The sequence below is a fragment of the Pleuronectes platessa genome, chromosome 7 (genome assembly GCF_947347685.1).
Source record: "Pleuronectes platessa chromosome 7, fPlePla1.1, whole genome shotgun sequence".
In the NCBI taxonomy this organism is placed as follows: Eukaryota; Metazoa; Chordata; class Actinopteri; order Pleuronectiformes; family Pleuronectidae; genus Pleuronectes; species Pleuronectes platessa.
In genome coordinates, this window is record NC_070632.1 from 21,163,802 (window position 1) to 21,187,504 (window position 23,703).

The following is a 23,703-nucleotide window of genomic DNA, read 5'->3' on the forward strand; positions in this document are numbered from 1 at the left end:
TGGCCAAGGAAGTGACATGGCCGCCTTCTCTTACAGGGCTTCTTCGCCTCTCTGCGCTTTCATGTAGGTTAAATTAGTTGGTCTGTGTCCACACCGAGAAGTTTGGTCCTCACGTACCCTGTCAGTGTCCTGCGGAGCTCGGCATGGGCACCGTCCATGCCCGGGTAAGACACCGTGCAGCCGGCTGTGACTTTGACCTCTGGGTGTTGTGTTGTGTTGTGTTGTGCGGTGACTGTCCAGACAGAGAGGCCACAGTGTGCGTCCAGCCCTGCGACCCTGCTCATGGCTCCCTGCTCATGGCTCCCTGCTCATGGCTCCCTGCTCATGGGTTCCTGCTCATGGCTCCTACAAAGTATTTCGGTTTCAGTGTGAAGTAAACCATGAGCAGGTCATGGTTTACTTCACACTGAAACCGAAATACTTTGTGTGATCTACGCTCATCGTTAACATACATTTGAGATACTAGTGCTGCCTCCATTCACTGCAGTGCTGCTGGGATGGGTCGTCTGGGAAGTGCCTCAAAGCTATTCTATAGAAAAAATACAAATACTTATTGTACAGGGTCTAAAAACATATTGATTGTCATATCATTGTATCGATCCTTTGAATGGTGACTTTTGTGTTGCAGCTGTACAAGGCTAGGGTAATTCTAACTGGTTTGATATGTCCATGTAGGTCTATCTGCGGCAATGCAATTATTCATAAGTTGATTTTAGTTGAATAGCATGTACATTAACTAAGGTGTCAAACACAAATGTAGTGGTGTAAAAAGTGCAATGTCTCCACCTGGATCATAGTGCAGTTGAAGTATGAAGCAGCAGTAAGCAGAAAGAAAGTATTAGCAATGTTGACGTCTTATACAGAGCTAGGTAAAGGTAATCCAGGTCAAAAATATACCTACACTATAGAGCTGAAGACATCAGTGGACTTCTCAGTTGCCATCTTGGATATTACTAAATGTCTTTACTAAATATTATTTTTAGATCAATAGTCAAACGGAACTGAACTAGGATATATAGAACTGTGTACTTAAATCTTGAGTCATGTGAAAGAAACAAAAAGTTATGTATAATTTTCCATCTAGTTTATACAATTTATATTAAAATAATATCAATTCTCCATGTATATATATTTATTTTTCAGTTATTTTGTCTTGGCTCATATTTAATCTTACTTCTATTAACTTTACTATTTCTATTTGTATTTTACCTACGTAACGTCAGATATGATTGTGCCACTATGCAAACATTTCTAAGATCTCAAGAAAAACGATCATAATTAATTTGTTCAATTATATTTTCTGTAAATTGTATCTCCTTGCAGTATGATGTTGTGTAGAGCTGAAACAAATAATTAAATTAATCGTCAAATGGATTGACAGAAAGTAGAAGATGTCAGAAAAACGGGATGGAACATTTTCACTGTTAATTGCTTTTGTATAGACCAAAAAATGAATCGATTGATCAAATAATCCGTAGTCTGGTGTGTATGAGAAACCAACTGTTAGTTGCCATCCCTGTCTGCAATATGTGTTTAAATTGTTACGAAGAAAAATACATTCAAAAAATTAGAATCAGATATGACTTATTACATTTTGTGTTGCAGAGCCTGGACCCTCTGCCCATGAAAGGGCCAGAGTTTGGGGTTCAGGCAGACGACATCGAGGCGGCAGATATTGAACAGGAGCCCAAACAAGAGGTTCTTGAAAACAAGGATGTAAGATTTGTTTTGTACAACAGCAGTTACACAACTCCCTCACTAGGACTTTGATTTGGAGGTTTATGGTGACCCTATTAATGCTCGTACCTCTTTTTTTTCAGGTTGTGGTTCAACAAGTGCACATAGATGGACTCGGAAGAACCAAGGAGGACCTGTTGACTTATGAAATCGCAGAAGTTTTCAGGGCAAAAAACTTGATTGATGTAGGTGCACATGTAGACGGCAGTTTCTAAAAAATGATTTGTTTGTGTTTTGTTTGTTTCTGCTTGTGAATAGCAGTTAATGGAATAAACAAATTGTCCACTTTGTGGTCCAGGTGATGCGAAGGTCTCATGAAGCCCGACAGAAGCTTCTGCGTCTCGGTATCTTCAGAAAAGTTGAAGTGGTTATAGACACATCACGAGGTACTGTCAGTCATGGCACAGTCTTATGGTTATGCATAGGTACTTTCCAAATAAATGTACTAGTTGTAATCATTAATCTCCTGTGTTGGACAATCATAATTATATGTTACATTCATCGACACATGAGATTTCTGTCTCATTGTTTTAAACCAACCCTGAATTAGATTTTTTATTGTCTCTACTTTCTCTTGCCTTTAGGTGAGGACGCTCTTCCGAATGGCCTTGACGTGACCTTCGAGGTCACTGAGCTGAGACGAATGACGGGCAGCTACAACACTATGGTCGGAAACAATGAAGGAAGCATGGTGAGTGCTACAATGCATGGTGTAAGCATCTACTTTCGGAGAGGCCACACAGTTCTGGATCCAATCATGGTGTTTCGTTGGCCTTTTTAAAGGTCAGTTTTAAGGTTTTTCTTTTTACCTTGACACAAATCTCACCCATTGTAATTACAGGTACTGGGCCTGAAGTTACCTAATGTATTTGGCCGTGCAGAGAAACTGACCTTCCAGTTCTCCTATGGCACCAAAGAGACGTCCTACGGCCTGTCTTTGTTCAAACCTCAACCAGGACACTTTGAACGCAAGTAAGATATGAACAGCACAAGAAATATAATTGTTAGATTATTGTAAGGTGTAATATGAACGCCTGTCTACAATATCAGGGGGAAGGGTTATTCCTTTGCTGAGGCTGAGGTTGCTGCTGCTTTAGCTCTTGATGAGGGTCCTTCAGTTTGGAGTCTAACTGAGCAGTTAATGCAGTAACTACAGATGGATTTGGTTTATAATGAAAAAGGAACCCTTGTATGATATTGAACTTTCTTTTCATTGTTCATTTTCAGTATCTCAATCAACATGTACAAAGTAACTGGTCAGTTTCCATGGAGTTCACTGAGGGAGACGGATCGAGGCGTCTCTGCAGAAATCAGCGTAAATACCTGTTTATATCTGTGTTTTGTTTTGTTTTTTCACATAAAAAATGTGTTTATTATTAAATCTCATTGACTAATGAACGTGTTACCAATGTCTCACACACAGTTCCCCGTGTGGAAGACCAGCCAGACACTAAAGTGGGAGGGAGTTTGGAGAGAGCTGGGCTGTCTGGCTCGCACTGCCTCGTTTGCTATTCGGGAGGAGAGTGGCCATTCCCTCAAATCCTCACTCTCGGTATTTCTCCTATTTCATGTTGAATTATTTTTTAAATGTTGGATTTAAAATGTTGATGGAGTTTCATGTGGTTACATACAAAACCTGTTACTCAGCAGAGCTTTGAATCTGTTTTTTGCAACAATTTACAGTTGACTTTTGTGGGGTGGATTTGACTTATGTTTAATATTGGCTCTTGGCAATATTTGTCGTTTTGTTTTTCAGCATTCTATGGTCATTGACAGCAGAAATTCCTCCATCCTTCCCAGGAAAGGTGGCCTGTTGAAGATCCATCAGGTTTGTTTTTCACCACAAAGTCAGAGATTTCTATGTGACATACGAAAACAATATTATGTAAATGTTCTGCTGGTGTAGGAACTCGCTGGTTTCACTGGGGGAGATGCTAGTTTCCTGAAGGAGGACTTTGAGATCCAGCTCAACAAAACACTCTTCTGGGACTCGGTGAGATTCAGCATTTTACATTTTGGCCATTTAGCAAATGATCCAATTTTGAGTACAAATTAGAAGTTATCCACATTTTACATAGTTTGTGACTAATGATTAATTGCTAGGTAAAAAATGTAAGTACTATGCCCACTCTTTTCTGAAACATTAAATAAACATCCTATAGGGGAAAATTCAAAAAACATTTAGTGTAGTTCTTTAGCCAGGCAACATTTATTATGTCTAAATAAACAACAATTTGATGAACTCAGCTTAACGAGACACTTTGACTTTCTCCTCCAGGTCCTCTCTGCCTCCTTGTGGGGCGGTCTACTCCTACCCATTGGTGAGAGGCCAACAAGCATCGCCGACAGGTACACAAATACAGTGCAGCCGCCTACTGCCATTATCAGCTAGAGCAGGGTTTTTAAAGTGTTAAACTGTGGCCTTCTCCTCAGATCAAATTGAAACAATGTGAGTACAATTTTAAAGCTTCTATTTGTCCTAATTTTCAGCAAATTGGCATCCAGTTATGATATCATCGAAAAGAAGACATGAACTCAACTCACCTGAAATTATCTGGAGGTGCTGTATGTGAGGATGCAAATGTCCAAATCAGTTTCTCCAGACACTCCTCCTGCCTTACCTCTAGCATTGATGACATTTCTTCATTTCATTTCATTAACCGATGCCAAAACTGAAAGAAACAAAAATTTACAAATCTCTCACTTAGAAGACGCTGAAGAAGTGGTCAAAATGGAGAGACAAAGAGATTTGAGAGCTTTTAGTGATAAGAACTGACCCCGGTGTCGATGTGCTGTTAACAAAAACACGTGATATTTGTGGCTTTATGTCATGCGTCCTGAATGCTTTACCCAGATGCTAACCCTCACCTGAACATGTCAGAGATCTTCCCATTGTTGTGAATGCATCTGAACTTGACACCCTCCTGCTGTGTTCTTTATATGGGAAGAACACAGGTCCGGAGCAATTTGTCTGGGCATTTTCTGGATGCATGTCTGAGAACAGATTGAGTCTAAAAAATATGTGTGTTGTGTTTTGTTCAGATTGGACCAATGAGTCACAGGAACAATTCAGAACAGGAACTTTTCTGCAAAGTGGAGCAATCGCATTCTGTAGATACTATAATTGTCTCAATGAGCGACTGCTGGTGATGCTGCAAACTGTCTTGGTATCGGTCTGGCAAACTACAATGACTAACTTCCTGTTGTTTCCTTTGACTTTACACCTATTGTAGCCTGATGTGTCTTCCTCCATTGCCCATCTCTAATTCTCCTGTACCCAGCCTCCAGGGGAAGCCGCCTCTTAGTTTGATATTTTTGTATTTACATAAGCCTCATATCTGTATAATGTATGTTTATCTATTCTCATCCTTCTAGGTTCTATCTCGGTGGCCCCACCAGTATCAGGGGGTTCAGTATGTACAGCATGGGCCCACAGAGCGAAGGTGAGATATATGCTTGGCCGAGTTGCTTGGTAACAAGACTGAAGTGTGATGGTTAATTTAAAGCTTGTGTGCTGGTATTACTGGGATGGCAGGTGACTACCTGGGAGGAGAGGGCTACTGGGCTGGAGGTCTCCACCTCTACACCCCTCTACCCTTCAGACCAGGCCGGGGCGGCTTTGGTGACCTCTTCAGAACACACTTCTTCCTCAATGCCGGAAACCTTTGTAATCTCAACTATGGTGAGAATTTAAAGCAGAATGAGCACCAATGTAATGACGGTTAAAACTTCATGTTTTATGGAACTGATCTTGTCATTAATGTGTGGATATTATCAGAAAGGATTGTGACAATTTTAATGTTTTTCTTGTTAAAGTTTAGAATTTGGACTTTGTTTGGCCTCAGTTATATGTTTGTTTTTACACAGGTGAGGGTCCATATGCACATTTGAAGAAACTGGCTGAATGCCTCCGTTGGTCATACGGAGTGGGCCTTGTGCTGCGTTTGGGGAACATTGCCAGGCTGGAGCTGAATTACTGCATTCCCATGGGAGTCCAGAGTGGAGACAGGTAGGGTTGGTTAGTTTAGCTGTGGTGATTTAAATTTCTCCTATTAAATTCAAGGCACGGCAGCTATAACTGAAGCCCAATAGATCCCTTACAAACCCTCATTGAACTAGAATGGCACTCAGAGAGCGCATACCTCTGCCAAGGCCCAGCATTCCCCTTATGAAACCAACTTTAAATAATCTAGATTCAGAGTTTTTTTATTTGGATCTGCTGCACCAAATTACACACACTCATAAATATCAGTCGCCTTAAACATGCCAGATTTTTTTGTCATCATTATCTAGGAATTATTCTCTGACAAATCAAGGAAAATCATGCAATGTTAAAGCAAATCCTGGATCTGGATCTTCACCAATATTTAATTTGTTCTTCCTCGTTTCATACGTTAACCCTCCACAAAATTGGTTGTGCAGTTTCTGCATAATCCTGCAAACAAACAAATACTTGGGGGTAATAATGAATTTTCCTCTTTGAGAGCAACAACATAGTCGGGCTGACACTGTATGCAATGGTGGTCTCTTCATTTCATTCAGTTGAACTGAAACCACTGTTTACATTTTAAATCTACTCAAGGGTTTATCAAGACAAAAACAATCATGAAGCATATCTTTTAAATCACACAAAAGCATTTTCTGTGCAATCATGTCGATGTATGATAACTTCCCACACACATTATAAGAGCATTCCTTCACTGTTCATGCATCCTTGACAGGCACCCAAGACATTGTGATGTTTTGTATTGCTTGAGACTGATCTCCTACTTTTTTCTCTCTTTGCAGGATATGTGATGGAGTCCAGTTTGGAGCAGGCATCCGATTCCTGTGAAACCGCATTCGTTGTATCTGGAGCTACTTACACTAGAAACATTTTTTGGAAGGAAAAATTGCTTGTACAGAACTGTTGTTGCAACTCTTTGCTCAGTAAAATTGTTTGCACTGACTGTCCTCATTGATGCAACTTATCTTAACACGATACTCCTAGTCTGATTTTCCTGCGCCACATTGCTGGGTAGAACTTACTACATGTCAAGTCAATTTCAAGACTGCCTCCATTGTGTCTCTGCCATAGAACAGACAAATGGTTATCAATGATAGTGATACATTCTTAAAGGGATAGTTCACTGAAAAATGAAAATTCACTCGTTATCCACTCACCACTATGCCGACGGAGAAGTGGGTGAAGTGTTTGAGTCCACAAAACACGTTTGAAGTCTCAGGGGTAAAACCGTAAAAAATTATAAATACAAAATTATAAAGAAAGTGAAAAAAAAGGTCACCTGATCCACCTCAACATTTGATGGCTTCCTTCATGACCCGTACCACATGTTTTTACCTAGTTTTGTGGAAATCCAATCAGTGGTTTGTGTGATCTTGCTTATAAACAAAAAAAGAGACCCACAGGGGGGGAAACATAACCTTCTTGGTGGAGGTAGTGCACAAAGAAATATGAGTGGAGGGTTATTTTCAACTAGTTCACTATATATACATATATATGTATTTATATATAGTATTTGTTTCTTATCTATAATTGTTTTATATTTATACTTGAATAAATACACCCCAGCTAGCTTTTATGTGTAAACCCGATTGTTTCTGGTTTTGAAAAGAAGATAGTGGGTTCTTTGTCATTTTATTCTACAAACTTTACACAAAAAGACAGGGAGCAAGAAAATATGAAAGAACAAAACTGAGTTCGCACTTATGGAGACAAAAAAAAGTCTCAAGAAATTAGACTAATAAATAATGTGCTTTGAGGACACTGATTGGAGTTACTGCGCATCACTACTGCGCAGACTAGTATCACGTGTGCAGAGTTGCTGACTGGGTTCGCTTAACGCGCGCATGCGCCGCTCCTTTGTTCCGTAGCATATTAGCTGGAGAGCATTGTCAGCGCAGCGACGGAGGAAGGAGTCCATTCACAATCTTCTACCGATCTCACAGACCGTCCCCTCTCCGGAGAACACAGTGCCTCGGTAAAACGCCGTCGGGTGTGTTACAGTCGCCTGGAAGCGGAGAGAAAGTGACCCGCGGTCTCCTTGGCGGTCTTATCTGTGAGAGGCAGCCACACGGACGCACGCTGATGGCGGTCACCATTGAGGATCTCTACCGTAGCTACGGGGTCCTGGCAGATGCTAAGGACAACCTCAGTCAGGTAAATGGACGCGTAAATGTTCCCGTTCGAGCTGTGGTTTGAACCCAGCCGAGGGGGAGCGGTGCTGCTCAGCTTCTCTCATGGCTCTGCTATCTTCGTTGAATTACATAAGACTGTTGTGTGCGTGCTAAGCTAAACGTAGCTAACGTAGTGACCGGGCAAACGTTAAACAGCTTCGCCATGGCGACCCCAAAGACTGGGGCATCTCAGGCGACCCCCGGTTCTCTTTATTTGACTCAACTTGACGGTTTCCTGCAGATCGATTGGGATCATTTCACTGTTTTAGTTTGTTCGTTTTATACTTTAGTACATTTACAGGGAATCCACTGTTATTTTTTTGCCCATCTTTCTTGATCACACAAGGAATGAACGGTTTGCTGCGTAGGATACTATGAATGAATGATTAAGTATTTTGATTGCTTTAGATTATTTGGGACTAATGTCTAGAGGAGAACGTTTGTTAAATTACGGTGTACGAAGGAATATGCCACTCTTATATTAAGTCTCCTCCGTTAGTCTCAATTTAGTTTCCAGTATATCTATGTATACATATTTAAATTGTTCTATTTTTTTGGGGATGTTTGTAGCTTTTTTATTTGTATATTACTACTGACGGCACCAGGCAGAGCCAATATAATTTATTATTTCATAGCATTGATAACTTGTTTATTTCTGCAAATGACAATAAATCGTCTGAAAAGTTTCTATTTTTTAACTTTACTAATAAGTGTTGCACCACGTTCCCAAACCTGTGTTTTTTTTGATGGGATTTCTAGGCAATCAGGTTACATGAGGTTTATGAGAGATCCTGTTATAAGATGATGTTGTAATAACATCATTTTTCTCATGTAATGAGAGGTTTAATAGGAGTTGTCAAAATCAATGAAGCAAAACATTGGGATTACTATGGTGTATGTGTGGTGTTGCAAAAAAAAAAAATAGATTGGTTAAAATGCAACATAGGTGTCTAATCTCTGTTTAATCGGGGTTGACCCTGATGAGTTTTTAAGCACCCCCACTTCACTGTATTGACCATTCAAATCCCAGAGATTCTGCTTAACCTGATGATCGGTTAACACCCAGGCACCTTCAAAGTAACACCCAACGTAGATCTGCCTTTAGCGCTGCGATCCCACAAAGTGCAGCAACACAATGATCTTTAGAGCACAGTAACTGTTAGTTGAACCTCGTAATGTAACATGATATGAAACCTGGACTGAAATTATAATTATTGCTAAATAACTTGCACATGTTAATGAGTGTTCTCCTTTTTTCTTTTTCTTTTGCAGCACAAAGATGCTTACCAAGTAATCGTGGATGGTGTAAAGGGCGGCCCCAAGGAGAAACGGCTGGCAGCTCAGTTTATTCCCAAATTCTTCAGCAGCTTTCCGGAACTCGCTGATGCAGCCATAAATGCTCAGCTTGATCTTTGTGAGGATGAAGATGTCTCGGTTAGTATTAAAGGATACAGATCGGGTACATTATATACCTCGGTGTAGGATGCAGAGACTGTCTTGTCCCTCAAAGTCTGTTGAGATAAAGCTTCACGTTTTATATGCTCCTAAGTTGATGTGGGGTTTCCCTGTTGGCTCAATGAATTTGCAGTTATATTCTATTAAAGCATCCGTCCATCTGTTCAGATTCGACGACAGGCCATCAAGGAGCTCCCACGGTTTGCAACTGGCGAGAACATCCTCAGAGTTGCAGATATTCTCACCCAGCTCCTTCAGACAGGTAATGATCGCTCAGAATAAACTCTTTGGGACTGGAACCAATGATTAATTTCATTAATGATTAATCTGATCATTATTTTCAAAGTAAAAAAAAAAAATGTATATCAAATAAAATGTTCAGTCATCATAGTTTCCTGGATACTCACATTAACAGTGTCTTTGTCTGTTGGTTTTGGTGTGATTCTCTGCTATTTGAATGAGTCTGTAATAATATCATTGGCTCGGATCTCGCGAAAACTGTTTTACAACGTTAAGAATGGATTCATTTAGATTCTTGTTGATTGACTTGCATTAGCTAAACATCAATGTTGCGTGAATTACTTCTCACAATTTCTCATGGGAGCTTTCTCTTTCACAAATGAGCATCAATGTTTCCTTAAATATAAAATGGTGTTTGTGCAACCTACGCTGTTCAGATGATTGTCTCTACATCACATCTTCTAGCCAGCGATATTTCTTCAGTAAACACAAACATTGCTCAGATCAATCAGTCTAGCTCGTAGATGTGGACTTCATGTTACAGAACTTTTTAAGTTTGATTCTTGTTTAACAACTTAAATTCTCCAACATAAACATTTTGTGTATCATGATGTCTAAAGGTGCAAATGTGAAGCTCAATCTTAAAATGTTATGAACTGATATTGGATCATTCTAATAGGATTTACACTTCAGTCTTTTTATTGACTTCTGACCATTCTATAATTCTTGTGATTTTTAGATGACACAGCCGAATTCAACCAAGTGAATGTAGCACTTGTTTCTATCTTCAAGGTAGATGCTAAGGGTAAGTGCTGCTCCCTCCCTTTTTTGTATCTGAATTGTGCTCTTGTATGTTTGTAACTTATTCAAGCCAGTTCAGAGCTGTGGTGAAAAAGCTCTTTCTTATGCCTCTCACCGGGCTACTAATTCCACCATGAGATCCTGTTGTACTTGTTGAGAAGACGTGTATTTAAACTGTATCATTTTGTTCGGGGCTGTCTTTTGCCACATATATTTAACAATATATGTGGGGCATCTTTAGTTAAGATTTATTAACTGCCATTCTGCACTTATACCTGAGTGAATTGCCTTGTGAACCAACTCCATCATTATTCTTCCATCACAGCCAGTAGATCTGAAGAAGTTTGAATAATCTCTCATCAGTGTATAATCATTCTTTTGATCCTGTCTACTCCTGTGTTTTGTTGTCCAGGTACTCTCGGAGGCCTCTTCTCACAGATCCTTCAGGGAGAGGACATAGTGCGGGAAAGGGCGATCAAGTTTCTGTCAGCCAAACTGAAGACCCTGTCAGAGGAAGTCATGACAAAGGAGGTGGAGGATTACGTCTTTGCAGAAACAAAGAAGGTTGGTAATTAGTCCAAAAGTTGTGATCTTTATTGTGTCAGTCTGAGTGTAGTTCAGATCATTATTATCCAACTACATCACACCATATGATGGACTGGAGTCAGGATGTGTTGAGACTGCCTCTGGTCAAAGAGTGTTTTGGCTGTGAATTTGTGGGCACAGAAGTGTAATAGATCAATCTATCATCAGTCATGAGTTAAGTTATTGTTTTAAAAGAGCCGTACCTTGAACTTTCCTCCTTATGACCTCTGTCATCTTAGCAATGTACATTGTTTTAATATAGTAAACATACACCACACTGCGCTGTGTCATTCCATTCGGTTAACTGGCCTGTATTCATTTGTCACAAAAATAATCTTACCTGTTGGCTTGACTTGAACTCTGCTGCCTTATCTCTTGCCCTATGACAATGTGATGAAAGTGATGCAGCATCTGATGGATGTTTGTCCCTTCTTTGCCGTCTGCTCAGGTGTTGGAGGATGTGACAGGAGAGGAGTTTGTGCTGTTGATGCGTGTGGTGTCCGGCCTTCGGGTGCTGCAGACGGTGCACGGCAGGCAGCAGCTGGTGGAGTTGGTGGTAGAGCAGGCTTTCCTCGAGCAGGCTCTCAACCCGACCGACCCTGATACAGTTGACCGCCTGCTGCAGTGCACACGCCAGGCCCTGCCCCTGTTCTCCGTGAGTAGAAACCATACACCTCAAAGAAGTTCCCGTGTCAACAACGTCTTCACTTATAAAATATGTTGTGCCCGTCTTTTAGCAGAGGCACATTTAGATTCTATACCTGTTTGGAAATATTCTCAGTTAAGATAATTTAACATTAGTTAGTAATGTAGCTGTTTTATAAAGTATGTTTACGGGACGTGTAAACTACTGCTGATTGTCTTAAGAAATTAGGGTTGAAAACTCAAACTGTGTTTGATAGAATTCTACCTAACTTTATTTACAAATTAGCAAATTCCCCTGTAGTGCACCATATATTCAAACACATTGTCATTGAATCATTGTAGTATGAATCAATCTAAGTTTTCTCTTTTCTTGTAGAAAAATGTCCATTCCACACGTTTTGTAACCTACTTCTGTGAACACGTGCTGCCCAACCTCAGCTCCCTGACGAGTCCTGTGGCTGAGCTGGACATTCAGTTGGAGGTGAGCTCTTCCTTCTAACCTTCTAATGTTTTTTTACAAGATGTCCCCTGGAATGACACTTTTCGCTCTTACTAGCTAATTCTATCTCAGTGCTGCAGAGTATTTCTGGACTATAATTTGCATATTTCCGGTTGTGGGATAGTCAAGCAGATTCTATTTATATAGCCGAATATCTCTATCACAAATTTACCCAACGGAGCTTAACATTGCATTGGCACTTCTGGTAGGTAGCCTGTGTTCATCCCTACTGCCTGCCATTGCTAATCAGAACTTTCTTGTGTGAGCAGGACATAATAACTACAGCCATACTTTCCATATACTTTCTGTTTATACACCATTTGCCAAGGCGTTCTCCTCTTGGTTAAATTCCTGCAGAATGGCCCAGGACAAGAACTAAGAGTGCAAAGAGTAATCAGTGTGGCTTTTTACAACCAGTGTGGCCATTAGACTAAACCAGTTACATGGCCTGTAATTGTTAAGTCTGGGACAGCACTATTTCTGATTGGGCTGACAAATGTGTTGACTGGTGTGAGTTCGAGACTCCTAATGTCTGACATTTGTTGATTGGTTGTAGTCGTAGTAAACAATGTCAGGGTGGCAGCCACCTGTCAGAGGTGTCCACCAACTGCATGTTGTTAATGGGTCATTAGTCTGCACCACGCAACCTCTTTTCTCATTAGCAATGCATATTACTGTTTGTGTGTGTAGGTACTGAAGCTGCTCGCTGAGATGAGTCCGTTTTGCGGAGACATGGAAAAGCTGGAGGCCAACCTCAACATGCTGTTTACCAAGCTGCTGGTGAGAACAGACTGTCCTGTTGCAGGGAAAATGCACATAAGCTGTATCCCCTAGATTCTGAGATTAAATTTTCTTTGAATTTTTACAATATCATTCTTGTTCAACTCAGATTTGGGAGAAATTATTAAATCTATTGCTTTATCTGCAAAAATAAAATAACGGGTTTGTTATCAACAAGAGGCCCTATAGTTCAAAGCTTCCAGTTGTGTTTTTTTAAGTATTCTCTGCTCTTGTAGGAGTTCATGCCGATGCCACCAGAAGAAGTGGAGAATGGAGACAACGCGACGAGCGAGGAACCCAAACTGCAGTTCAGTTATGTTGAGTGCCTCCTCTTTGGCTTCCACCAGCTTGGCAAGAAGCTGCCAGACTTCCTCCTCGACAAAGTTGATGCGGAGCGTCTCAAAGACTTCAAGATCAGGTGAAGAAGTGACACACAATCATATCCTACATTACAAAAAACTAAATAATGGGCTCATACATAAGTTAAACGTTCAAGTGTAACGCGCTCATTGCTTGACTCACTGGATCTAAAAGTAACTACTTTTTCTTTAAGTTGACTGTCCTTTTGTATTTCCACAGATTACAGTACTTTGCCAGAGGCCTGCAGGTTTACATCAGACAGTTACGAGTCGCACTGCAGGGCAAGACAGGAGATGCTCTAAAGACAGACGAGGTATTAACAACTGCACGTTTATATTTGATAGGTCTGCTTATGAAAAAACTGTAAAATATCTAAAAAATCTGACTTATATTTTGTGTGTTATCAGAACAAAATCAAAGTGGTGGCCCTGAAGATCACAAACAACATCAATATCCTCATCAAGGTACAGTGCTGGTCATACACACAAATGTTTTTTTGTGTGTTTGATTTCTTGTTTATAAAAGGAGAAGGGTGCACCATGCTGGGTATAAAGAGGATGCAAGGCAGACCAGGTGTAATTCCAGAGTTTTATTATTTTATTGTTTTTACAACCACACCCACCTTATCCTTTTTTTTTTCTCCCATAAACATCCGCCCCTACCTTTAGCCCATATCATGACAGACCAAGCAAAGTGTGAATTAATATAAAAACACAATAACTGATATGAAAACATTGACCACCAATACAACCTCCCTGTTTCTCAACCTTATGTCGTGATACCAAATATCCCTCTTCAAGTAAGCAAGCAAGAAAGGAAGCGGAAGAAATCACGCTGAAAGGAAACAGAGATACTGGACTCACACAGATTCACTGCGTTAGTTCTTGGCGGTGGGCGTGCTCGGGGCATGGTGCTGGTGCAACCGTTATTATGACCACACTCCCGATTTCATGATTGAGACACAACATAGCCGTTTTTTTCACCAGCTGCCTCTGCGTCCTCTTTTGCATTTAATTTTCTTCTGGCGTACCCCTGCATGAGCAGCGCAACAGAACAATGAATCAACTCTTATTCGGGTTAACGAGTGAACGAGTAGTGTTATGGTTGAAGCCCCCAATGCATAAATGTGAATCCTGTGCCAATCTTACATTTATTATAAAGCACTACTTTTCTAATCGGTAATGCCATGGTGCTGCCTCTAGCCCCATCATCTGAAAAGGTGTTTCTTATAAGTTTACTTCATTTATGTTTATAGAGAAACATTTAAAGTGCATTCCAGTGAACCAAGTTACGACCAACAGCGGTCTGAGGGTCACCTCAAACTGACAATTGTATTTGTCACAAAATAAGTATTTATTGTATGGACTGTAACATTAGACTACAAAGCTCCCACTCTCTGATCTCTTTGTGTTCAATTGTCAGACTTTCTTTGAACTTGATTGTATTTGCAGGATCTGTTCCACAACCCTCCATCGTACAAGAGCACAGTCACTCTATCCTGGAAACCTGTCCAGAAGGCGGAGGCAGTAGCGTAAGTCTGCTCCCACTTCTACGATTTTGCTGTCAGAGGCCATTCAAGCAGCCGAGTCTCTCTGTTGCCCCAATAGATCCTCACTGACTGTTTTTTCTTCTTTTTTTAGACCGAAGCGTCCGTCAGCTGAGGAGATGGGGTCTGGAGGCAGTGAAAAAAAACAGATCTCACCTCTGCCCCGGAGGGATGCTCGGCAAATCTACAATCCCCCCAGCGGCAAGTACAGCGCCTCCATTGGCAATTTTAGCAATGGTGAGAATAACTTGGCACCTTATGCAAAAAATGTTGTGGTGTTAATATTATCTTTAATTTGGCTCAAACGGTTCACCTCACACCCAAACGTTTTCCTCAGATCTGTTATGTACTGTGAAATGTACTCCTGACACAGTTTCTGTGGGGTTTCAACCACACACCCTCTGCAGGTTTATTAGTGGAGAATGGCAGCTGTTATCAGCTTGGATACTGTGTCAAAATCACATAACCTCACTTGGCATCCAGATTTGGTCATATGAGAAACATATTCACTGTGATTTTGACTGGGGATTTCTCCTTTTAATAAAGGTCCCATAGAAATGGTTCCTAAATCATTTTGAATCTCATAAAAAGGTCCATATTTAACCCAGGAGTATGTTATCCTCAATAAGAACACAACATTATGAATGATTATAATACTTGAAGGTTGAATTGGAAAAAAGTTGTTTCATAATATCATCAGTCTTGGCTGAGAAAGATACTCACTTATCTGAAGTCAGGTTCATGGCAGAGCATCATACTTTTTTTGTTCAGAGGTGAAACACTGTGCCATCTTCCACTCTTTCATTAAAACTATTTAAAACTTTGAAGCTGGAGAATTCTTCTAATAGTTTTTTTGTTGTTCACTGTAGAGCGTGGCGGCTTCAGGGGCGGACGAGGACGAGGCTTCGGAACCAGAGGCAACAGGAGCCGTGGCCGAACTTACTGAGATGCACTCACAAAATTCACATTGCTCATTGAACTGCATCACATCAGGATCTTTTCCGCATCAAGATGGACTATGTGTCACCTAATCATCTGTTTTTTAACTGGTCTCCGAGTCGGTCACCTTCAAACTTGCATATACAAATAACGTTCCACACTGGGGGTTTAGTTTCCGATTTTCAGAACATATAACAGGGTCAGACTTTTCTACCTGTCATTTCAACATTTATTTCCTGTAATCCTCTTTACCCAGGCATTAGTTAAAATCAACTACATGGTATTTTTCCTTCATTTTTTTTAAGACGTGTGTTTTGTGGAACAAAAGACAGCCATGTTGTAACTGATAAGTATTTTTGTCAGATTATTGTAGGAAAACACGAAATCCTCTTGTTTTGCGAATGCATTTCTTTCTTCCCTTTTTATTTAATCTTGTTTTTCTTTTTATTATTAGAGAATAAGTTGAATTGGCTTATGTTACTTTGTATGAATCAATGATCTTGTCTCATTGGATTTTTATCATAAACTTGTATGGAATGAAGAGCTTTGTCCTTGTTTTCAGTCACTTACAAACCTCCATCAAACCTTTACCCCGCTCACACTTTGTCTTCTCATTATCAATTTGATAGCTCATAACCTTATATTTATAATACAATATATATTTGACTGATTCAGTTACAACACAGTTTAAAAGCTAACAAGTCATCCCTTTACCCTAAAATTGAGATGCCGACTTGCTTATATTACACTTTTAACCCTAGAACACTAACGTCGGGTGTTCTTTACCAGAGCGAGGGTGGTCATGGGATTCTCATTGTCTTGCTGCTTTCTGAGTGGCGTGGGTCCTTGGGTAGCTTCAGTCTGCTCACTGACGTTATATAAGCTAGGCTAGTTTCCCTGCTCCCTTCCATAGTTTTTTCAACAGGCACGTGATCGGGTAAATTTCACCCTATGTTAGTGTTAGAGGGTAAAACATTTTTGGAATGATATAAGTTGTAAATGACGCCTTCAGCGAACATGTCCCAGGAATGGCTGGACCAAGGAACAACTTCCCAGCTCTATTTTTTTGGGGGGGGGGATTTTCTTTAACGACCCCCTAAATTTCCGACTCACTAATTTTAGAACCTTTTTATAGGGAAACCCCATGATACCTTTTTTTTTTGTTTTATGAGATATTGTATCGGGGAAAATAAAAGGAGAGTACTTCAAATTGCCATGTGTTGTACATTAATATATTTTTACCTGACGTTAGTGATGCTGTAACTAATTTTACATTAGGGTTATTGGGTTAAATAGATCCTGCTCTAAACCTATGGCCTAGATTCTGAATTAAATTATCTTAACTTCAAGTTCAAAATGTCAATTTCTGTTTTCTTACACACATTCTGTTCTCCTGCGTGTCTTTTGTTTTTATTTATGCAGTTTTTGGAAATGAAATTTGTAAGAAGTGCTGTGTTTACCTACCAAATCTTATCCTAAGTATTTGAAGATTTTTATTTGTCACATGAAGAGATACAATGCAAAACATGGAAAGAAATCTGGGGCGTGTTTCTGTGGAGGCATACCACAGCACTCATCAATGAAAAGACAGTAAATAAATTAAATGTTTGTCCAAGTAAAGGAGTAGTCGGCACTAAATGGTTTGTTTGGTTGTATCTGCCTAAAATGGCCAATTTTTACCTTAACTCTTGACCATATTTGTTTACTGAGCCTGAAACTGGCTTGGTTCTTATAATTCTGAACTATTAGACAGAAGAAAAAAACAAGTTCCATTGCATCCGCAGAAGCTTGTTCTAATGAAGGCAGATAAGACACAGTGATCCACCTCAGTGGGAGCTACAGGTCTGCATGTGGGGACACGTGTTTGTGCAGGTGGATGCTGAGGAGGGGGAGGGAGCTTAAACTTTCTGAATCTACAGGGTTACTGGTTTGCAGAGAACTGAATGGGTTTTAACTACCTGACCCCTGGGGCCTCTAAAGCAGGGGTGTCAAAACCACGGCCCGCGGGCCAACTGCGGCCCGTCATCCATTTTTAATTGGCCCGCTTCATAATTTTTTTTTTTTAAAACTAACAATTTAGTAGCACTTAAATGGCACTTACTTATAGAACTTTGTATTTTTGCTTAATTTTTGAAGAAATTGTACTTACTGGACTCTTGTTGTTCTGGGTTTTTCCCCTCGGGGTTGAATGCGCTTTTCCCGCAGCTTTGTCGATGGACTTGTTTTAATTTATGGTTCTCCAAGGATTGCGCGTCTTGCAAAGCAATTACAGACGCCTTCTTTGTGTGTGGCAGTCGTCGACTGTTTATTTACATCGCCACTGCGGCTCCTCATAGTTTCTTTCTATCGGACAAATCCGCCAGTAAATGACGGGTTATACAGGTGGTCATACTTTCCGATCTCTTCTGCCAAACACTCTTCTATTTGGACCATATTCGTTCTTTTAAATCTTCAGTGGTTTCTGACGGTATTATGGGGCATGAAACTGGAAATGTGACTCCGAAGGCTTGCGTGAGGCTTGCGTAGCTTTGTCGTATAGTCAGAAAAATTGGAGGAAGCACGCAAGCACACAAGAGGCACGCAAGGGGCTCTTGTGTGCTTGCGTGTCCCTGAAAACACAGAAGCATGCGCCGGCCTTTAGTCGCTTTGGATAAATGCGTCAGCTAAATGAAATATAATGTAATGAATTTTTTTCTGTATTTGGCCCTCGGGATAAAAAGTTTGGACACCCCTGCTCTAAAGCTTCATCACCTCAGTATCCATGCACTGACTAACCATTCACAAACACCAAAATTAGAACCAGTTAAACAAGAATGAGCTAAACATAATGATGGGCTTTTGTTCAGGTTGTAGTGATAAATATACCCCAAACTTATTTTAGTGTCGACTGAAGCAGCGTTTTACATAAAAGTCTGTAATTATAATGGGGCATAATTTTGAATCTGTTGAGCGCCACAGCACCATCTATATTTTTGACTCCTGTATTGGCAGAGTTTCCCCTCTGGGGGGCGATCCAGACCGGGGTTTCTCCCTGGTGAAGCAGCCGGGTCTATTTTTAGCCACAACGAGTCACTTAAAGCTTTCATGATATCTTTTTGTCTCTCTTTGTATTTATGCTCGGGTTGAGGCGCATGAAGGAACACAGCGATTACGAGCAATGCGAGAGAATCTGTCTAAATCTGACCCTCTAGAATAATTTCTCATTGAAAGCCTTGTTGTATTTGTCAATGACTTGATTAAGTGGGCTCCTATATTTGATCAGTACTGGAATTTATTAACAGCGCAGAAAGCCATCACACGGCCCTATATTTAGCGTTATGCTACCCCATATATCATGGTGTGTTGAGCTTTTGTGTATGCATTTGATTGGAATTCGTCAGTGTCTTGTGTGTTAGAGTCGCTTGTAATGGCCCAATTTCCTCTTGATTTCTAAAAATCCAAATAATAGTTTGACCTTTCATCCACAGGTACAGGCTAATGTTTTTGTTGCAGAGATACTGTACATCTTTTGGCACCAGCATCGTGGTGCGTTACAGGTCTGAGGGTTCCAATGCTCGTTTCAAGACAGTAGGGGGCGGTGTTCAACCGAAATAAACTCGACTGATTGTTCGTGACCAGGTATTTCCCAAACCAGCCAGTCAGTCAACCAGTCAGTCAGTCAGTCAGCTAGCCAAAGCCACACACACACACACACTCGGCTGATCTGAAAATAATCAAATAGTGGAGGAGGAGTGGGCGTCAGCGGAAGCGAAGGCGACCCTCGGAGATTAAGATTGAGAGAAAGAGAGAAGGAGAAGGAAGGAGCAACTGTACGAGTCCATGTCAGACTAGAAGTGAATGTAAATCGATAGTCCTGAAGCACTTGGTGGAACTCGATTGGTTTCCTCACTTCATTTCCAACCTGATGTTGATCTTGATGTTGCATGAGGTCAGGCCACTCTTCACTTGTTAACCTCCTTTAGTTGATGTGCTAGGCTGCGTCTACTGCTGCTATTTTCACATCCTTACTCGACCTCTTGGTGTTTCCATCGAGGTTGCAGAAAGGTTGATTGGAGAGTGTAAGGATGAAAATGGGGTTTGAATTGCATAAATAAAGATAAAGGCAATATGTTTGGAACTGTCCATGGTGTTGAACCTCTATGTTGTTGGGGATAAACTTCAGTGGAAACTGTCCATGGTGTTGAATACACACAAGATTTTGGCAGTGAATTCAAAGAGAGCTTTACTTACTTTACTTTCTGACATCAGGATCTTATTAATGCACAGACTTGCTTAAAAACACGAGAGACGTTTTTCCTTTGCCAAACTCAGGTATCAATGGTGTGATATTTACCAGCATGTGCAGACTCAGACATCTGGAAAATATTTAAATAGAGCTTTATTATAAGGAAAGGCTGGGTTTCTGATTGCCTGTTTGCACCAGTGTAAGGTCAGAGGTCAAAGTCAGCTCTACAAAAAATCTTGCTCAAGGACACTTCAAAGGGGGCTTGTGGTGGACGTCTACATTCAGCATCGGCGGCTGCCTCTGTTTGGGCCTGGATTCAGCACCGTTGAAAAATCATCACATTTCTATCATTGTCCCTCAGACTTGGAATCGTGATCGCTTTAAGTGCTGCGACCCTGAAATAGTGAAGCATCACAAGCAGAGGATATGTGCGTGGAAACATAAATCAGTTGTGAAATGGGAACTTTTTCTTCTCTTTTATTAAAAAAATAAAAAAACGCAAAGTCCGCCCCCTCATGTACGATGCTGGGAATAGTAACAGCACTGTGAGGCTGGGCTAAATATAGCAGCCAGTGAGTGTTAACATGTCAACTTCAGCAGGGGCGCAGGGAAGCAGCTGCTGCACGTGTGACCGCTGTGGATCTACAGAGTATATCGCTATATATAAACCAACCAGCCGTTCTCTCTGCTGCTGTATAGATACTATATGCAAAACCAAGTCAATGGAGCTTTATTTAAAATTGAAATAAATGTTTTGATCCTTTTGTTGCACGGCACAAAAAACACAAATGGCTCAACATACAAGGCGGAGATGCCCCGGTTTCTTCATGGTGGACAATGGAGACAACATTGAAGAACTTCAGTCAGGAAAAAACAGAGACATTTGAAGAGAAGCGGCAGATAAGCCAAAAGTGTCCATCATCAATTCATATAAGCTTTAATGTGAGCGATTCTCGAAATCACAAACCTCCTGAAATCACCATTAACCCGCATTGTTTATAAAACCTGTAAGATGATCAGCCGTTTCTGAATCTATGAGTGGATGCACGTGGGTGGAGGATGATGATGATGATGTGGGAGAGGAGGGGAGGTGTAGGTTATTCTTATCACGGCCGCCTTTCAGAAATAGAAGAAGTCTAAAAAAAAACAGACCTCATGAGTTCTTCTCAATCGAAGACGCTTGTGCAGCAAACCGTGCATTTCTATCTGTGATGGAGGGAGACTTAAAACACCTCCCCCCACCACCGCCCCTCCAGCTTTTAAGCCCAACCCGAACCACACACACAACAGTGTTACGTAATACAGCATGTGAATGTCAAGAGACAGAAAGAGTCGTGGAGAGAGATGAGGGATGGAGGAGGAGGAAGAGGAGGAGGGTGGGTTTATTTGGTTTATGCATATAGAGCTCCCAAAACTCAGGGAACAATGTGTACTCTGTTGTCCCCTGAGACTTGGCTTGTAACAGTAGATGTCAAACCCCCCTCCACCATCTCAACGCACGCGAAATCATGCACGTGCACGATTGGGGGACTCCAAAATGTATAGGAAGAAGACAAAACACTCCACAAAAATGGAGGTTAACAGCAGTAAATACCGTGCACCAGGCCTCCCACATTCATCCCGATTCTCCCTCCATTCACAGACTTTGGTCGGAGGAACCTTGTGAATGAGTGAATGAGTGGGGGAAAGTGATGGATGAATGAATAAAGAGCAGCAGCAGAAGAAGAACGCGACAATCCTGTAGCCATATATCTCTCAGTGGGCTTCCATTGCAGTTCGCCTTCTTTGCGGGGGGAAGTGCGGCTGCACGGGCAATAACCAAGCATGGAGAGCAAACACATACAGTACACACACACTAACAAATTGGGGGAGAGGTGGGGGGCGAGCGTGCGTGTGTGCGTGCGATGCACATGTGACAAAGCGGTTCATAAATAATCAGCAGCTCTATTCATGCGGATCCCTCTCTTAGGGTGGTTTATTGTGTTCAGCAGGGCTCCCAACCAAGGATATGATGCTGAGCATGGCTGGTAGCCTATTGGAGGGGGAGGCTGGTAGGTAGAGGGGTAGGAGGTATGTAAACCTAAGTGGTGGTGATGTGTCTGTGTGTGTGCTGTGTAAAAAGGGGAGGGGTTGGGGTTCTATAAATAGCACTATAGCTCTGCTTCCATTGACATCATTTAGGCAGGAGAGATGGAAAAATAAATAGGGGGAGTGGAGGGGGGAGAGGGCGCAGGGATCCTTAATCTCGGCTTGAATTCAAACAAAACCTGGCCAGCCGTCCCTCTGTACATACTCTCAACAAAACGGTTCTACGACCCCGGTGAAGGTTCCTCTTTACCTGAGGCCTTCTCCAGCTTCTGTTGAATTCCTTTTTTAAGTGAGTGAATTATTTTATACAGCAAACCTAAACAAAAGGATTGACTTTATTCAATTTTATTATTCAGACAAAGCAATGATGGTTTAAAACACCAAGCGTCAACAATTTTAGATTAAACCAGACAAAATCCCGAAAGAAGACAGTTAAACATTTTGTATAATGATATCGAACATATTTATAGTAAACCATTCTATGTTAATTGGTTTTACTCATGATGGTTCATACCCTGGCATAGGATCCACTGATTCCTTCTTCTTAGAGTGTGTATGCTTTCCCTCATTCACTGGGGCCCAATAGTAAACATCAGACCAAAACACCCACTGTTTCCTAGAAGGACGCAGCCCACGAGTTGGAATGGAAAGCCACAAGGCACACGGGAGGGGACATCAAACAAATTAAAAGGACCTGTGTGTATACAACAGACAGACACACCAGAAGAGATCCAAGTGGAAAAGACCCTTGTACACCCAAGGCAAATGTTTTGGAGGATATTATTATTGTATTGACATGGTAAAAAAAAAAAAAAAAAAAGACAGGGCGGAGAATTGAAGCTCAATAGGGTGTACAGAGGCAGAGTTATTTTCATTTCATTATCAGGACTAACATATCCGCTCAAACAGGCTGACTGACTCATGTGTTTATGTTATTATGGAGGAGGAAAGCAGGACAGCACACTGTTTTTCCATGGTCGGAGTGTCTTAGTCACACCCAGGATCTATCTGTCTAATTCTGTCGTCAGCTTTTGCACTGACCTCTGAATGCTGCGTGACTTTCACCAGATGACGTCTTCTATGATACATATCTCCCCATGTGCGTCTCCCCCCCCCCAATCCTGCAATCACATGTCTTCAAGTCCGACCGTCTGTTACTGCAACAACGCTTGGTTACTTGTTATTGTTTGGTCTTGTGTTTCTCTCGCTTAATGTTCTCATTGATTTCTGTGATAAAAGTTTTCCCCCTCCATTCACAGAGGGATCAGAGGTCAGCTGCAGATATTTACAGTCTCCAGAGCAGGACTACCACAAGGTCACCTTATGAAAACCCTGACCAGTTTGACTGACATCTATTGTCCACAGTTACCTAAGGTTAGTGGTACAGTCATGCATATACGGGCATAGACAGAGCATCTTCCCTCTTTCTTGTTGATCACACACTCTATTCCCTTCTGCCAAACAGCACTCACACCCTTTCTTTAGTTTGTTTGGCTCATAATTCTCACAGCCAGAACCTGAAAGGTTTAGTGCTGTGAGAATTATGAATCATAACCATAAGGCTTAATTCAATCTTAATGGTGAAGTATTTTTCGTCTATTATTTTGTCTCTGCCTGTCACTCTCC

The 23,703-nt window shown here is 41.1% G+C and overlaps 2 protein-coding genes across 3 annotated transcripts; both read left to right on the forward strand.

Annotated features, from left to right (window-relative positions):
• Nucleotides 1-6,686, forward strand: samm50 (SAMM50 sorting and assembly machinery component). 2 transcript variants are annotated; one of them, XM_053426567.1, is made up of 15 exons: nucleotides 1-164; nucleotides 1,606-1,716; nucleotides 1,821-1,922; nucleotides 2,036-2,123; nucleotides 2,322-2,428; nucleotides 2,579-2,709; nucleotides 2,965-3,052; nucleotides 3,161-3,289; nucleotides 3,494-3,565; nucleotides 3,644-3,730; nucleotides 4,016-4,086; nucleotides 5,113-5,180; nucleotides 5,273-5,419; nucleotides 5,605-5,746; nucleotides 6,526-6,686. In XM_053426567.1, the coding sequence occupies exons 1-15, from the start codon at nucleotides 144-146 to the stop codon at nucleotides 6,569-6,571; spliced, it is 1,410 nt and encodes a 469-aa protein (XP_053282542.1). In that variant the 5' UTR covers nucleotides 1-143; the 3' UTR covers nucleotides 6,572-6,686. The 2 variants fall into 2 exon arrangements, with proteins under 2 accessions (XP_053282542.1, XP_053282541.1); XM_053426566.1 differs by having other exon boundaries at nucleotides 5,113-5,179; nucleotides 5,263-5,419.
• Nucleotides 6,687-7,587: 901 nt separating this feature from the next.
• Nucleotides 7,588-16,305, forward strand: api5 (apoptosis inhibitor 5). Its single transcript, XM_053427551.1, has 14 exons — nucleotides 7,588-7,897; nucleotides 9,187-9,348; nucleotides 9,538-9,631; nucleotides 10,349-10,414; nucleotides 10,823-10,974; nucleotides 11,444-11,650; nucleotides 12,017-12,121; nucleotides 12,830-12,919; nucleotides 13,156-13,337; nucleotides 13,499-13,592; nucleotides 13,687-13,743; nucleotides 14,731-14,810; nucleotides 14,920-15,062; nucleotides 15,695-16,305. The coding sequence occupies exons 1-14, from the start codon at nucleotides 7,826-7,828 to the stop codon at nucleotides 15,769-15,771; spliced, it is 1,581 nt and encodes a 526-aa protein (XP_053283526.1). The 5' UTR covers nucleotides 7,588-7,825; the 3' UTR covers nucleotides 15,772-16,305.
• Nucleotides 16,306-23,703: the final 7,398 nt, after the last annotated feature.

Coding starts and splice junctions, on each gene's coding strand:
- api5 (XM_053427551.1), top strand. CDS start 7,826: ATGGCGGTCACCATTGAGGATCTCTACCGTAGCTACGGGGTCCTGGCA. Junction 12,122..12,829: donor AGCTGGACATTCAGTTGGAG/GTGAGCTCTTCC, acceptor TTGTGTGTGTAG/GTACTGAAGCTGCTCGCTGA. Junction 12,920..13,155: donor TGCTGTTTACCAAGCTGCTG/GTGAGAACAGAC, acceptor CTGCTCTTGTAG/GAGTTCATGCCGATGCCACC.
- samm50 (XM_053426566.1), top strand. CDS start 144: ATGGGCACCGTCCATGCCCGG. Junction 3,053..3,160: donor GCGTCTCTGCAGAAATCAGC/GTAAATACCTGT, acceptor TCTCACACACAG/TTCCCCGTGTGGAAGACCAG. Junction 3,290..3,493: donor CCCTCAAATCCTCACTCTCG/GTATTTCTCCTA, acceptor TTTGTTTTTCAG/CATTCTATGGTCATTGACAG.